The sequence below is a fragment of the Oncorhynchus mykiss genome, chromosome 9 (genome assembly GCF_013265735.2).
Source record: "Oncorhynchus mykiss isolate Arlee chromosome 9, USDA_OmykA_1.1, whole genome shotgun sequence".
Classification (NCBI taxonomy): domain Eukaryota; kingdom Metazoa; phylum Chordata; class Actinopteri; order Salmoniformes; family Salmonidae; genus Oncorhynchus; species Oncorhynchus mykiss.
Window position 1 is genome coordinate 51,281,173 of NC_048573.1, and position 15,159 is coordinate 51,296,331.

General features: G+C 42.3%; 1 protein-coding gene across 2 annotated transcripts in view; it reads left to right on the forward strand.

Moving 5' to 3' along the window:
• Positions 1-15,159, forward strand: part of pex14 (peroxisomal biogenesis factor 14) — a 116,650-nt gene that overhangs the window by 78,440 nt on the left and 23,051 nt on the right. For both annotated transcript variants that reach the window (XM_021616103.2, XM_036988251.1), the window contains 3 exons: positions 60-185; positions 5,211-5,296; positions 11,403-11,505. In XM_021616103.2, the coding sequence (XP_021471778.2) occupies positions 60-185; positions 5,211-5,296; positions 11,403-11,505 (315 nt within the window). The remainder of the gene's footprint in view (positions 1-59; positions 186-5,210; positions 5,297-11,402; positions 11,506-15,159) is intronic.

Below are 15,159 nucleotides of genomic sequence, written 5' to 3' on the forward strand. Positions count from 1 at the left end.
ATAACTTTTCTTTCATTTTGATGAAACCCTGTGGTAAATAAATGTCTGTTCTGTTCCAGGTTTGAATGATAAGGAGATTGAGCTTGCCATCCAGCGCTCAGGCAGTACTGACGAGCCCCTGGCCCTTACCCCTGTGGGACCCCAGTACCCTCTCCTTGCCCCCCAGCTGGCACCTATACCCTACAGTGAGTACACCATCCCCTCCATGCACACACACATATATACAGTTGAAGTCGGAAGTTTACATACACTTTGGTTGGAATCATTAAAACTCGTTTTTCAACCACTCCACAAATTTCTTGTTAACAAACTATAATTTTGGCTAGTCGTTTAGGACAATTTTTCCAAACAATTGTTTACAGACAGATTATTTCACTTATAATTCACTGTATCACAGTTCCACTGTGTCAGAAGTTTACATACACTAAGTTGACTGTGCCTTTAATTAAACAGCTTGGGAAATTCCAGAAAATTGTCATGGCTTTAGAAGCTTCTGATAGGTTAATTGACATAATTTGAGTCAATTGGAGGTGTATCTGTGGATGTATTTCAAGGCCTACCTTCAAACTCATAGCCTCTTTGCTTGACATCATGGGAAAAGCAAAAGAAATCAGCCAAGACCTCAGAAATACAATTGTAGTCCTCCACAAGTCTGATTCATCCTTGGGAGCAATTTCCAAAAGCCTGAAGGTACCACGTTCATCATTACAAACTATAGTACGCAAGTATAAACACCATGTGACCCTGTAGCCGTCATACCGCTCAGGAAGGAGACGCGTTCTGTCTCCTAGAGATGAACGTACTTTGGTGCAAATCAATACCAGAACAACAGCAAAGGACCTTGTGAAGATGCTGGAGGAAACAGGTACAAAAGCATCTATATCCACAGTAAAACGAGTACTATATTGACATAACCTGAAAGGCCACTCAGGAAGGAAGAAGCAACTGCTCCAAAACCGCCATAAAAAGTCAGACTACGGTTTGCATACTTTTTGGAGAAATGTCCTCTGGTCTGATGAAACAAAAATAGAACTGTTTGGCCATAATGACCATCGTTATGTTTGGAGGAAAAAGGGAGAGCCGAAGAAAGCCGAAGAACACTATCCCAACCGGGAAGCACGGGGGTGGAAGCATCATGTTGTGGGGTGCTTTGCTGCAGGAGGGACAGGTGCACTTGACAAAATAGATGGCATCATGAGGGAGGAAAATGATGTGGATATATTGAAGCAACATCTCAAGACATCAGTCAGGAAGTTAAAGCTTGGTTGCAAATGGGTCTTCCAAATGGACAATGACCCCACGCATACTTCCGAAGTTGTGGCAAAATGGCTTAAGGACAACAAAGTCAAGGTATTGGAGTGGCCATCACAAAGTCCTTACCTCCTTCCTAAAGATCATTTTTGGGCAGATCTGAAAAAGCCTGTGCGAGCAAGGAGGCCTACAAACCTGACTCAGTTACACTAGCTCTGTCAGGAGGAATGGGCCAAAATTCACCCAACTTATTGTGAGAAGCTTGTGGAAGGCTACCCGAAACGTTTGACCGAAGTTAAATTTAAAGGCAATGCTAACAAATACTAATTGAGTGTATGTAAACTTCTGACCCATTGGGAATGTGATGAATGAAACTATAGCTGAAATAAATCATTCTCTCTACTATTATTCTGACATTTCACATTCTTAAAATAAAGTGGGTATCCTAACTGACCTAAAACAGGGAATTTTAACTAGGATTAAATGTCAGGAATTGTGAAAAACTGAGTTGAAATGTATTTAGGCTAAGGAGTATGTAAACTTCTGACTTCAACTGTATATATACACAATCTCTACTACTGACTCCTACTCTGTACTCAGTAACTCACAGTATTCAATGTTCTGTGATATTTGAAAAAAAGAGGCGCTTTACATACCATGAACTGCAAACAGAAGACCATTTGCATGACAAGATTCTACAGTAAAAGTGGAGTGTGGATGGAAGTTAGTGAATGTGGGTGTAAAACCGCCTTTTACACACATGTAATATTCATTGTGTCAACATGCACTCTTACCTTTTTACCCTCAATCCAATGATAAGTGTGCTTACCAGTAGCAGAAGCAACACATTTGCCTCGCGTAGTAATTATTTCACCAATATCGTCGCCCCTCCATCACGGGAAATCTCTCCCAATGATGTTTCATACCAGGGGGTTTCACCCCAAGCAAGGCCCTGGTACAACCTATATCTTTATTACTGCATGGGTTATGAGTGCTGTCCACTGATTTACCAATGCAGAATGAAGTCCGCATAATGCTTAACCCGTATGACAATGATTCCCAATGTATTCCACCCTCATTTATTACTGCACTGTCCTTGACTCCCCCGGCATCTCATGTTTTGTAATGGAAGTGATGTTGATGGGATGGCCATGTAGTTAGGGGCTGTGGCTCGGACCATTCCATACTGTTTTTTATTTTTTTATATCAAAATGGCTATAAGGGAAGCTGCATAATGAGGTGAGTGCCGGGGAGTCTTGTATGGGGGTCATGCCTAAAAGAGGGGGCTACCTCTCTTTGATATCCTTGTTATGGGGACGCCACACAGGGGCCTGCATCCATCTCTGTCGGAGTAATGGATCCTCTGATCTCTATTTCCAACCGGCGGAAGGACAGGAAGGCCTCCTCTGAACCCAATAAATTTGAGAGGAGATTGGAAAAACGGGGGACGGAGACTCGAGCTCCATCCATGGCTTAAGTGACCAAATAAAAAAGGAGAGATGGAGATGGTGGGAAAAGAGTATGAGGAGGAGGGAGAGGTAATGGGGGGACCTAAGAGGTGGAAGAGAGACTGGTGAGTGGCGAGACCCCCCAGTTGATGCAGAGGTTTACTGGGTAGCCAGGGTCAACCATCCACGTCAAGGACTCTTCCGCCTGCCGAGCGGCACGCTATAGCGAGACGCGACGATCCACTGGAGCCATAATGTTGATGATGACTCAAATGTATGTGGTATACCATATGGACAATGGGAGAGTGATTTTGAATTTTTGATGGGAAAGGTTGCCGGTTCTTCCTGTCGTCACTGCATTTGTGTTGACGTGTGCCCTTGACCAAGGAGAGGGCCGTCCTTTTCACCTTGACGATGTACAGTAGACCAGCAGTGGGTTTTTTGACATGCAAATCACACAAGTGGCAAAGCAATAAGATCAATCAAATCCCTTGTAGAATGACACGAAAACTGGATGCTCTGATCATTTAATGTGTAATACACAGACCCGGCGCCAGAACCAATCAGTTGGACGGGAATTTCATTTCCATAGGTGGGACCATTTTTTCACAGGACCTCCTATGTGTGCACGCATCTTTTAAATGGGTGCAGGACCGGCGCCCTCATTAGGGAGGATTAGGCGGCCTCCCATGGTGGCAGATTGATGAGAGCAGCATTTTCTGAGCTCCAGCAACATTATAAAACCTCACATAATTCTTCCCAAAAACAATGAACATTTCTCTCAACAAGCGGCTGGGACGCTAAATATTTATCTTGTCCATTCCCAGCGTGCCTCTCTATGGTGCTGTTGGAGAGATGCATCGCAGTACACTCCACCAACATTCCATCAAAAAAAATTATCAAACGTAAATCATGTAGCAGATCTAGCATATGGTAGAAAGAGCATGTGTCCTTTTCTGTAGCCTACAGGCTGGAGAGACAATGTCATGAGAAATGTTTCTATCCATACAAGTTTCTCTGATCAAATACCTAACCTCAATGGCACCCAATCAAATAAAACATGTGATTACATGTTAACAAACAACAGCCTATCCTAAAAACAGGACAGGTCAAAGTTAAATGGACAATATGGAATGGACACTCGGGCTACAGTCAATTTTTTTGACAAGCTGATCATAGAAAAAAAGAACATATTTCTGCATTTCCCGCTGTATAAACACATTGCAAATACGCTCAGGAGTCTTTGTCAGAAAGGCGGGAATGCAGGCGACGAGCTTAGGTCTGCATATTATTCCTATAGAAACGCATTGGGCTTATAGTGGACCGATTTTGGTGAGAGCGCCTCTTCCTCTCTGCTGAACCTATATCCCTGGAGAAAGCATCCGAGCGAGTGAAACAGCGCCCCTCTTTATGTAGCCCATGTATCTGATGCTGTCTGGACAGAAATAGTATTACATGCCATACTCTATTGGTCCAGACAGCATCAGATACGTGGTCTACACATACTGAGACAGAGGGGCGCTGTTTCGTTCGCTCCGATGCTTTAACTGAGATTGATGGGTCTTTCTGTCGCCGCATCTTGGTCAAATAAATTATCAATATTTTATTTGGATGGGCAAGGAGGTACGGTAGGGCGAGCCAGGTCCCCTAAGGCATACCCATAACGCAGGCCCTGGTGATACACCTAAGTGAAATATGGTATTTACAGTCATGTCCTACAGGGTTTTAGTCTTGCTATAGAATTTGGAATTGAATGTTAGGTCAATGGTTCATCTTGATGTACTATAGATACAGGTACATGACTCCCCCAGCACACTCGCTCACCACACACGCATGCACGCACACACACACACACACACATTTGTTGAACTAGCCTAGTTGTCCTCATCCCCTCCATTTTAAGAAAAACATCTAGGGGAAACAACACTCTACTGGTTGTAGTTTAGGGACATTTTCAGTTAAATGTTGCTGTGATGTGGGAAATTCCACTCAGAGAAACAGCAGGCCCACCCAAATGACAGCTCAAACAATGAAACAATTACACACTTTCACTCTGTCCCCCAGAGACACACACTGTCTAGTTCCAGTCCCACAGACACACTCACCTTTCAACCCGTACAGGTTCTTCCTCTCCTAGATGTTTATAGAAGCACAATCCAATATGTTTTTTTTTTGCTCTGTGATTTGATTTCTCAACCCATACACATATAACGTAAGTGTTTTGTATGGCATTGTCTTGACTTGAGAGATTAATTTTAGCTAGTTCAATGTTTTTTGGTTGGTTTTTTTTCAGAATTGATTTAACTGCAATGTTTTATTCAATTTCTGATTGGAAACATTGCAGATTTCCATCCCTGTTTTCAAGATCTTTTGGGTTTGATTTCAACTATTAAAATACTGAATTCAACCTACCATGAGTTTGTTACCTCAGTACAAGCACATGGTCTTCTCACCATGACAGGGTGTAACCGTTACTCAGGGATTTGATGTTGTGTTTTTGTCTCTCCTCAGGTCCCCGTGGCTACAGATGGAGAGACTACGGTGCCCTCACTGTCATCATGATGGGCATGGCCTTTGGCTTCCATCACCTCTACAAGGTACGCCATTTTAATTCGGTCCAGAAATGTCTCTTCCGGTAGGCTAGAAGTGAAAGCTACTGTCTGGGGGGAGCATACGCCCTGCCACTTGTTTTGGTAAACAGTTGAGAATTGGGGCTGGAGAAATTTAACCATTCTCAAATTCTTAGATGGAGCTGTGGATGCAAGGATTGACAATCCATGAGATCAAAAGTATAGTTAAACCATCTTTTGAAGATATACAATGTTTGGCTACGTTTTGTTGTGTTCTTATATGATTATGATCTTATGATTATGATCTTCAGTAATCAATGGGTAAATATCAAGAATTGAGATGGCCGTTGAACAGATTCCCAGATCCCAGACTGTACCTTTAAACATACCTACTGTAAGCACCTGTTCTGTCATCTCCTAATTGGGTGGTCATTCAGCCCTTGATTGCATTCTGTCAGCTTATTCCTTGAGTAAGCATTTATTGACATTCCGGTTGAAATCAAAGGATTTGAAGGTTGAAAGGTGGCTGATATCATATTCCATAATCTAGACTGGGCCTCAAGGTCTGCAGCGCCACTGGTTTCTTGGGCCAATCAGTGATATTAATCAATCATTTCATCAAATAATTACCAGGGAGAAAAGAACTAGCAGTATTCCGGATTTCAAGACTCTGATCTAGAGGATCTATTTCATCCAACCATCTATTTTACACAGTCCAGTGAGTTCTGTCAACGCAGTTTGCCCCAATATTACATTTATATTAGTGGGGTTTGTTAGTACATCAGTCAATTGTAACTTTGTTAGATTCTAATGCCAAACGCTCCGTACATCAGTCTTGCCTGGTTGTTAAAAGCTCATGTCTGGCTTGCCCAATCACATGATCTCATTTGAACCCCTCTTTTTAATTATATTTATTTCTGTCTCTCTCTCTCAATCCTTTTTTCCTTATTGCAAAAAAAGAAAGTTGCCAGCACAGCACACGACCCTCTTTTGATATTACGCCCTCCAAAAATAATCGCCCTTGGTTTTTTATCATGCTCCACAGCCCCTGAACATGGGCCTGGAAGGCTCCTTGTTCCTTACTGACATGAATCCCTCTGTAGCTGTTCGTATTGCTGTGAGTGGCATGTGGAAGCCATTACTCTCTTTTATAGGTGGATGAGAGTTTAGCAGTAGCCGTTACAACCAGTTTGATCAGCCATCGTGTGTGTGTGTGTGTGTGTGTGTGTGTGTGTGTGTGTGTGTGTGTGTGTGTGTGTGTGTGTGTGTGTAGCTGCTGGATCACAACGCTCCCATGATGTCATGACTCTGGGGGTGTAGGGCCTGAGACTTGTTTCTTGTGGATGGCGGGTGCCATGGCAGGAGTTTGTGTATATGGGTTCCATTCCAAATGGCACCCTATTATCCATGTAGTGCACTACTTATGACCAGGGCACATACGGCTCTGGTCAAATGTAGTGCTATTTGGGACACATCCATGGAGTTGTCTATGGAGCCAGCCCCAGCAGTACATGATCTATATGCCATAATAAATCTACTACTCTGAACCAAAGGAAATCTGAAAATAACCTTCCCTTAATAGAGTACTGGGGTTTTATTCTATTTCAATATATTCTCTAATTATAGAGGTGAAATTAACAAGTACAGTAATGCTATCTGAAGACTAGTTTATCCTATATTCTGCTACATTCCTTCAAGTGACTACTTTACGCTCAAGTTCCCTTAAGCTACAGTATGTTCCATTACGATGTAATAATCACTATTCTACATTGAGCTTGTCCAGTAGCATCCATATAACATGTCTCCACTTGTAGCACTTCATTATAATTATAATCTACAGTTTTATAAAATAGTTTGGTGTCTTGTTAACTCTCCTTCTGTCTAGTTCTGTCTCTCACCCTACTACCCGTCCTCTGGCCGTCTGTCTCTCACCCTAAATGTCCTGTCTGCCTCTCATCCTACCTGTCCTCTGGCCCTATCTGTCTCTCTCCCTACCTGTCCTCTAGCCCTCTCTGTCTCTCATTCTACCTGTCCTCTGGCCCTCTCTGTCTCTCACCCTACCTGCCCTCTGGCCCTCTCTGTCTCTCACCCTACCTGTCCTCTGTCTGTCTCTCACCCTACCTGTCCTCTGGCCCTCTCTGTCTCTCACCCTACCTGTCCTCTGGCCCTCTCTGTCTCTCATCCTACCTGTCCTCTGGCCCTCTCCGTCTCTCACCCTACCTGTCCTCTGGCCCTCTCTGTCTCTCACCCTACCTGTCCTCTGGCCCTCTCTGTCTCTCACCCTACCTGTCCTCTGGCCCTCTCTGTCTCTCACCCTACCTGTCCTCTGGCCCTCTCTGTGTCTCATCCTACCTGTCCTCTGGCCATAAATCTCTCACCCTACCTGCCCCTCCTGCTCTCTATCTAGTGAGAGGCCCAGCATTATAATACAGTATGGGCTCTTCGGTTATTTTATTTTTTTCTCCCTCACACCCTACCTTTCCGTACCCGCTGTCCTGCTCACTCGCTCTACTTTAAAAAATATCTCTCGCTATCTTTCTTTCTCTCTCTCTTTCTGTCTCGCACCCTCTCACACCCTACCTGTACCAGTCTCTCCTACTCTCTATCAAGCGAGAGACCCACCAGCTCGTAGCATGGGAGTTGGGATTCCCTAACGGAGCTGCGTCCTGCTGTCATGTCACAGGAGCGGAGTGCTAGCCACACCATATGCTCCGTCTGCCCATACTTTATTTATGCTATAAAGGCGCCATGTAAACACAGCCCTCCCAGTAGCCTACTTATTAATTACTCGCTGTTGACACTAATTTAATATTTTTCAACTTAAAAGTGTTTATTACTAGGACTGGCGTCACCCAGCCTCAGGTGTTGCAGGGACAACCTGGTCCTGACGGCCACTTGCTCCGTTCCAAATAGAAAGACATTTCAGTAAATCCATCTGTGGGACTTACCTAAACATAAACTTTGAAGGTTTAAACATTTTTATGCACAAATATCACACCCCCAAAAATGCTAACCTCCCCTGTTATTGTAATGGTGAGAGGTTATCATGTCTTGGGGGTGTGATATTTGTGCATCTGTGACTTTGTCACTCACCATTATTTACGATTAATTCTGGACTATCCGTAATCATGGTAGCATCCACATGACTATATAAGTATTTAGAAATATATTATACTCTTATTTACAATTAAAGTGACCACAAAATGACAATACATTATTTCCCATGAATTTCTATTGGACACAAAATGATCTGAAACACAACCAATACAAACAGCAAATGCATCCAACAAGTTTGTAGATTCACAAGCTTGACATAATCATTGCATTCTAGGAATATGGGACCAAATACTACTCTTTTGACTACTTTAGTGCACATAAGTAATTTTTTTCCCTAATGCTTTTGGTCCCCTTAATTGGCCGGGGGGGGGGTTGTTATGTTCAAAAACAGTTCACCCAATATAGATGAAAATACCCTCAAATTAAAGCTGACAGTCTGCACTTTGTATCATTTCAAATTCAGAGCCAAAACAACAACAACATTTGTCACTGTCCCAATACTTTTGGAGCTCACTATATATATTTTTTAAATAATGAATAATTGGCCCCTAGGTTACCTGCCGCCCCAAATTTCAGTTCATATAAGGAAAATCTGTCTATTGAAATAGATCAATTAGGCCCTAATCTAGTCACATATACCTTTTTAAAAAATAAGTAGGGGCGTGGATTTAAAAAACAGTCTTATCTGGTGTGACCACCATTTGATCATGCAGCGCGACACATCTCCTTCACATAGAGTTGATCTGGCTGTTGATTGTGGCCTGTGGAATGTTGTCACACTCCTCTTCAATGGCTGTGCGAAGTTGCTGGATATTAGCAGGAACTGGAACACGCTGTCGTACACATTGATCCAGAGCATCCCAAACGTGCTCAATGGGTGACATGTCTGGCTATGAAAGAACAAGGATGTTTTCAGCTTCCAGGAATTGTGTACGGATCCTTGCGACTTGGGGCTGTGTATTATCATGCTGAAACATGAGGTGATGGCTGCGGATGAATTGGCACAACAATGAGCCTCAGAATCTCATCACGGTATCTCTGTGCATTCAAATTACCATGGACAAAATGCAATGGTGTTCTTTTTCTGTAGCTTATGCCTGCCCATACCATAACGCTACCATGGGGCATTCTGTTCACAACATTGACATCAGCAAACCGCTCGCCCACACGACGCCATACACGCTGTCTGCCCGGTACAGTTGAAACCGGGATTCAGCCATGAAGAGCATACTTCTCCTGCGTGCCAGTGGCCATCGAAGGTGAGTATTTGCCCACAGAAGTCGGTTACGACGCCAAACTGCAGTCAGGTCAAGACTGTGGTGAGGACGACGAGCACGCAGATGAGCTTCCCTGAGACAGTTTGTACAGAAGTTCTTAAGTTGTGCAAACCCACAGTTTCATCAGCTGCCCGGGTGGCTGGTCTCAGACGATCCCACAGGTGAAGAAGCTGCATGTGAAGGTCCTGGGCTGGCATGGTTACACACTGTTGTGATGCCGGTTGGACATACTGCCAAATTCTCTAAAACAACGTTGGAGGCGGCTTATGGTAGAGAAATTAACATGAAATTCTCTGGCAACAGCTCTGGTGGACATTCCTGCAGTTAGCATGCCAATTACACGCTCCCTCTAAACTTGAGAAATCTGTGGCATTGTGTTATCTTACAAAACTGCACATTTTAGAGCATCCTTTTTATTGCACCTGTGTAATGACCATGCTGTTTAATCAGCTACTTGATATGCCACACCTGTCATTTAGATGAAGAAATGCTGACTTAACAGGGATGTAAACAAATTTGTGAACAAAACAAGAAAAATAAGCTTTTTGTGCGTATGGAAATGTCCTGGGATCTTTTATTTCGGCTCATGAGACATGGGACCAACACTTTGCATGTTGCGCATATATTTTTGTTCAGTGTATTTGAGTATCCCTGGTCTAGAGGCCCATTTAACATGTGCAGAGTTCAACTACACACATGTTTCTATGGTTGTGTTCATTCACCAAATGAAATAAAACAGACTGAAACAGGGAGGGACTAGCTAGACTTGTTCAATGCTTTTCATCGTCTGTTGCCAAACGTTTTATAACGTTGTGTAGTCTAATAATGAAGCCAACCTATGACTGTCATCGACACAGTCAGCCTTCTCATGTCTCATCTGGCCACCACATTCACATTGGATCACAAAGATTTGTCTAAACTATCAATGAAACACAGTACCAGTCAAACGTTTGGACACACCTACTCATTCCAGGGTTTTTCTTTATTTTTACTATATACATTGTAGAATAATAGTGAAGACATCAAAACTATGAAATAACACATATGGAATAATTTAGTAACCAATTTCTTCTTATTTTTTAAACAAAATATATTTAATATTTGAGATTCTTCAAAGTAGCCACCCTTTGCCTTGATGACAGCTTTGCACACTTTTTGTTTAACCCTTTTTTTGGTTACTACATGATTCTATATGTGTTATTTCATAGTGTTGAGGTCTTCACTATTATTCTACAATGTAGAAAATAGTACAAATAAAGACAAACTCTGGAATGAGTGGGTGTGTCCAAACTTTTGAATGGTACTGTACATGTGCTATCGCTCAATTCAATCATGTCTTTCGATATTAAAACAGTGGTGAGAAATTAATATTCTGGGTATACTGTAGGTTTTGCATTTTCTGTCACTTTGTCAGATGTTACCTCCTCCCCTCAGTATCCTTTTCCACACCAATAGTTGAATTTCCTTAAGCAGTCTGCAGTTAATTTGTTTATTGATTCCTTTTTTCAGGTGAAAATCTGAATCTACAACATTGACCTTTAGACAGTTTAGGCCACACTGTGATAACATAAGACGTTGACTTTGTCCATTCAGAGTTGAAACTGCTTAACATGCCTCCCCCTGCCTCTCAATCTGTGTAACAAATGGCTCCCTATATGGTGCACTACTTTTGTCTAGAACCCCCCTGGGTCCTGGTCAAAAGTAGTGCGCTATATAGGGAATAGGGTTCCATTTAGAACACACCCTTTCTCTCCCTTCCTGGCAAGAAGTGTAATAGCATGTCATGTTTTTAATTGCAGAAATACATCCTTCCCCTCATTATGGGCAGCAAAGAGGACAAGAAGCATCTGCAGAGAATCGAGAGCAACATCGCCGAGATGAGTGGCACGCTGACACAGACAGGTGAAGATTAATATCTTCATCACTTCTCCCTCCCTCCTTAACATTTTCCGTCATTTATCTGTCGCCAAAATCGCCGCCGCGTGTTTTTAACAAACGACTCTGCTGTCATTTTGCTTTAATTTGAAATTGCTTGTTTACTGTCAGGCTCGGCCTCAATTAATTACGTTTCGCTGAAAAGCTCTTAACCTCAGAATATTAATGAGGGGTTGGGAAATGACAACTTTTTTTTGTCACTCCCTACCTCCCTCCTTCCCACCCACCCTCTTTCTCTCTCTATACCGCTGTCTCGCCCTCTCTCTCTCGGTGGTGAGAAAGTTCATTTTAATTTTGCACTGGGAAGTGTGATGCTTGGCGGCTGGTCTCAGTGCAGGGCCTAGTGATTAAGTGTGCAGTGACAGGTGCGTCTCCCATGTTGGACAGGTGAGGAATCTCAACCTGGCTGTCAGAAACTGAGTGTGAGAGTGAGAGAACGTTGGGGGGAGGGAAGAAAGAGATGCATCCCTCGCTCGGCGTCAGTGTAATTAAACATGGTGGGAAGAAGCGTGAACGAGGGACACCTCAGAGAGCAACTTTTGTCTTATTAGCGTAGCGTTGTTCAACTCTGGGCTGTTTTTTCCCCGTCTCTTTTAATTTGAGCGAGATGGATCTCTTGGTTTGAGACAGAAGAGTTGATCACACTTAGTGAAATAGTCCCGTAAGAGGTATGCGGTTGAATCATGAGAAGAGGAGGTACTGATGAATCAAAAGCATAGTAGAAGATATACCCACACAGGGCATAAGTATGTTGAACCAACCTATCAACCCCATGTAATTTATTGTCAACGTACTGACATTGAACATCAATGGATTTTTGGGTTGAAAAAATGCAAGTTGTCACATGCATGTTCAACCACAAATCAACAACAAGATTTCAAGGGTAGGTTTATTTCAAGTAGGGTTCACTTTTGCTGACAATTTAATTCAATTAACCCCAGGGCTCTACAGTGCAACTATTTTACTTGCATATTCACCTAAAAAAAAGTTATCTGAAATAAAATAATTAACAAACCTGTTTCAAAAACTAAAACTATACTGAAACTATTAACTTGGACTCCAAAACTAACTACTATAAAAAACATGATGTTGTAATGTTTTTTTGGGGGGTGGGGGGGTCAAATGGGTTTTTCAATGGGGTTCTCCAGCTTCTGAATCTGGCTGGTCACATTGAGATTGACTTTATCATTTAAAGGTAGACTCAGCCAGATGACGTTGCCACAAGCTTCACCGTAGATGTTGTCCGCATTTTATTGGTAAGGTTAAAGTATCCGAATGTAGACAGAAGTCCAGGAGTGAAGTCGGGGTGTGTGCATCTGCTACAGCCAAAAGTAAGACACTAATGTGGTTTTCCAACAGCAAGGCTCAGATCAACATGGCAGTGTTGCCATTGTTTCAAACCTGGGTTCAAATCATATTTCAATTACTTCCAAATACATTCAAAGAAAGTATTCCGATTTATATTTTATCTGACTTTTAATGTATATGAAAATAATCAAAAACACTGACTCAAATACACTCCCATGCATTTAAAAGTACTTGAAAATTCTCAAATACACAGAAAAAGTATTTTAAATACCAGATACTCAAATACACATGTATTTGAACCCAGGTCTGCATTGTTTATAAAAATGTTTTCTTTGTAATGTCTGTCGTAACTTTGCATCTGTGCTCCTAGAGTGTGCGGCTCTCCTTTATTTTTTTAAGTGTTCCACTCCGCTAGCTAGCACCTCGCCTAAATAGGTGTGCGTTTCTTTCACAATGTCGAAATAAACATGTACTGTATCTAACACCCATATCACACACTCACAAACTGAAATCATAATATAATCCCAGCTACCGCATTTGGTTCCTTGGAAGTTGTTGTAATCCCAAGTTTTTGGTTTCCCATTGGTTCTGGGAACGAAGCCTTAAGTTTGCTGACTGTTAAAAATGAACGTTTGTTTTAATACGTTCTGGGAAACAAAAGGGATTTCTCCTGCTCTGGGAACCTTTATTTTTAGGTTGCAGGGAGGTTCTAAGAGCAAAAATGATAGGTTAGTTGAAGGTATTTAAATAACGATCTGAGAACATGGTTCAATAAGACTTTGAGTAACACTATTAGCTTAGTTTGGGTTCACTGTTTGAACTCCAAGCACAGATAGGACACATGGAAATTCATTTTCTTAGGCATTAATCATGCAGACACATTTTTTTTTTTATTGTGGCACAGTGTCAGTGACATTCAAACCTATGATATTTTCTTTATGCATAGAATTAGTCAACTGTGCCACCAGGATGGAGCTAGTATGCAATGTACATTTTTTGTACACATGAAAAGCTGTTCATTTTAGTTTATTGAAACAGACCACATTTCAAAGCAAACAAGCACTCGTTAAGATCAGGTTTGGCCAATTAGTTTGTTATGGAAAGTTGTCTTAATGTTCTGAGAAACCTGCAGAAAAGTACTGAAATTCCCACAGAAAAACATAGTTTCTTAACTTTCTGAAAACATGCCTTTAAATAGAACCATGGGGAAAGCTTTTGAAAGGTTATGCTGAAGTACTGAAATTCGCACCTATGAAATATATGGTTCTCACAAAATTATGTGCTTGCTGGGTATCCTGCACAAAATAACCATAGGACAACTACACTCTCACCAATCTCTAAGAAACATATGGTTCTCAGAATGTTATATGCTAGCTGGGATTTGTGTACCTCACTTAGTGAGAGAGGGCCTCAAATATCACATGTACACTACATATGTACTACATGACCAAAGGTATGTGGACACCTGCTTGCCGAACATCTCATTACAAAATCATGGGCATTAATATGGAGTTGGTCCACTCTTTGCTGCTGTGTAACAGCCTCCACTCTTCTGGAAAGGATTTCCACTAGATGTTGAAACATTGCTGCGGGGACTTGTTTCCATTCAGCCACGAGAGCATTAGTGAGGTCGGGCATTGATGTTGGGCGATTAGGCTTAGCTCGCAGTTGGCATTCCAATTCATCCCAAAGGTGTTCGATGGGGTTGAGGTCAGGGCTTGGTTCAGGCCAGTCAAGTTCTTCCACACCGATCTTGACAAACCATTTCTTTATGGACTTTGCTTTGTGCTCAGGGCATTGTCCTGCTGAAACAGGAAAGGGCCTTCACCAAACTGTTGCCACAAAGTTGGAAGCGCCTAAACGTCTAGAATGTAATTGTTTGCTGTAGCGTTAAGATTTCCCACTGGAACTAAGGGGCCTAACCTGAACCATGAAAAACAGCCCCAGACCATTATTCCTCCTCCACAAAACTTTACAGTTGTCACTTCATTGGGGCAGGTAGCGTTCTCCTGGCATCCTGAGCCGTTGTTGCTCGTAGACGTTTCTACTTCACAATAACAGCACATACAGTTGACCGGGGCAGCTCTAGCAGGGCAGAAATTTGAAAAACTGACTTGTTGGAAAGGGGGCATCCTATGACATTGCCATGTTGAATGTCATTGAGCTCTTCAGTAAGTCCATTCTTCTGCCAATGTTCTATGGAGATTGCATGGCTGTGTGCCTGTCAGCAACCGTTGTGGCTGAAATAGCTGAATGGAGGAAGTTTGGAACCACCGCCCAGGCAAACTGAGCAATTGGGAGAGACTGGTCTTG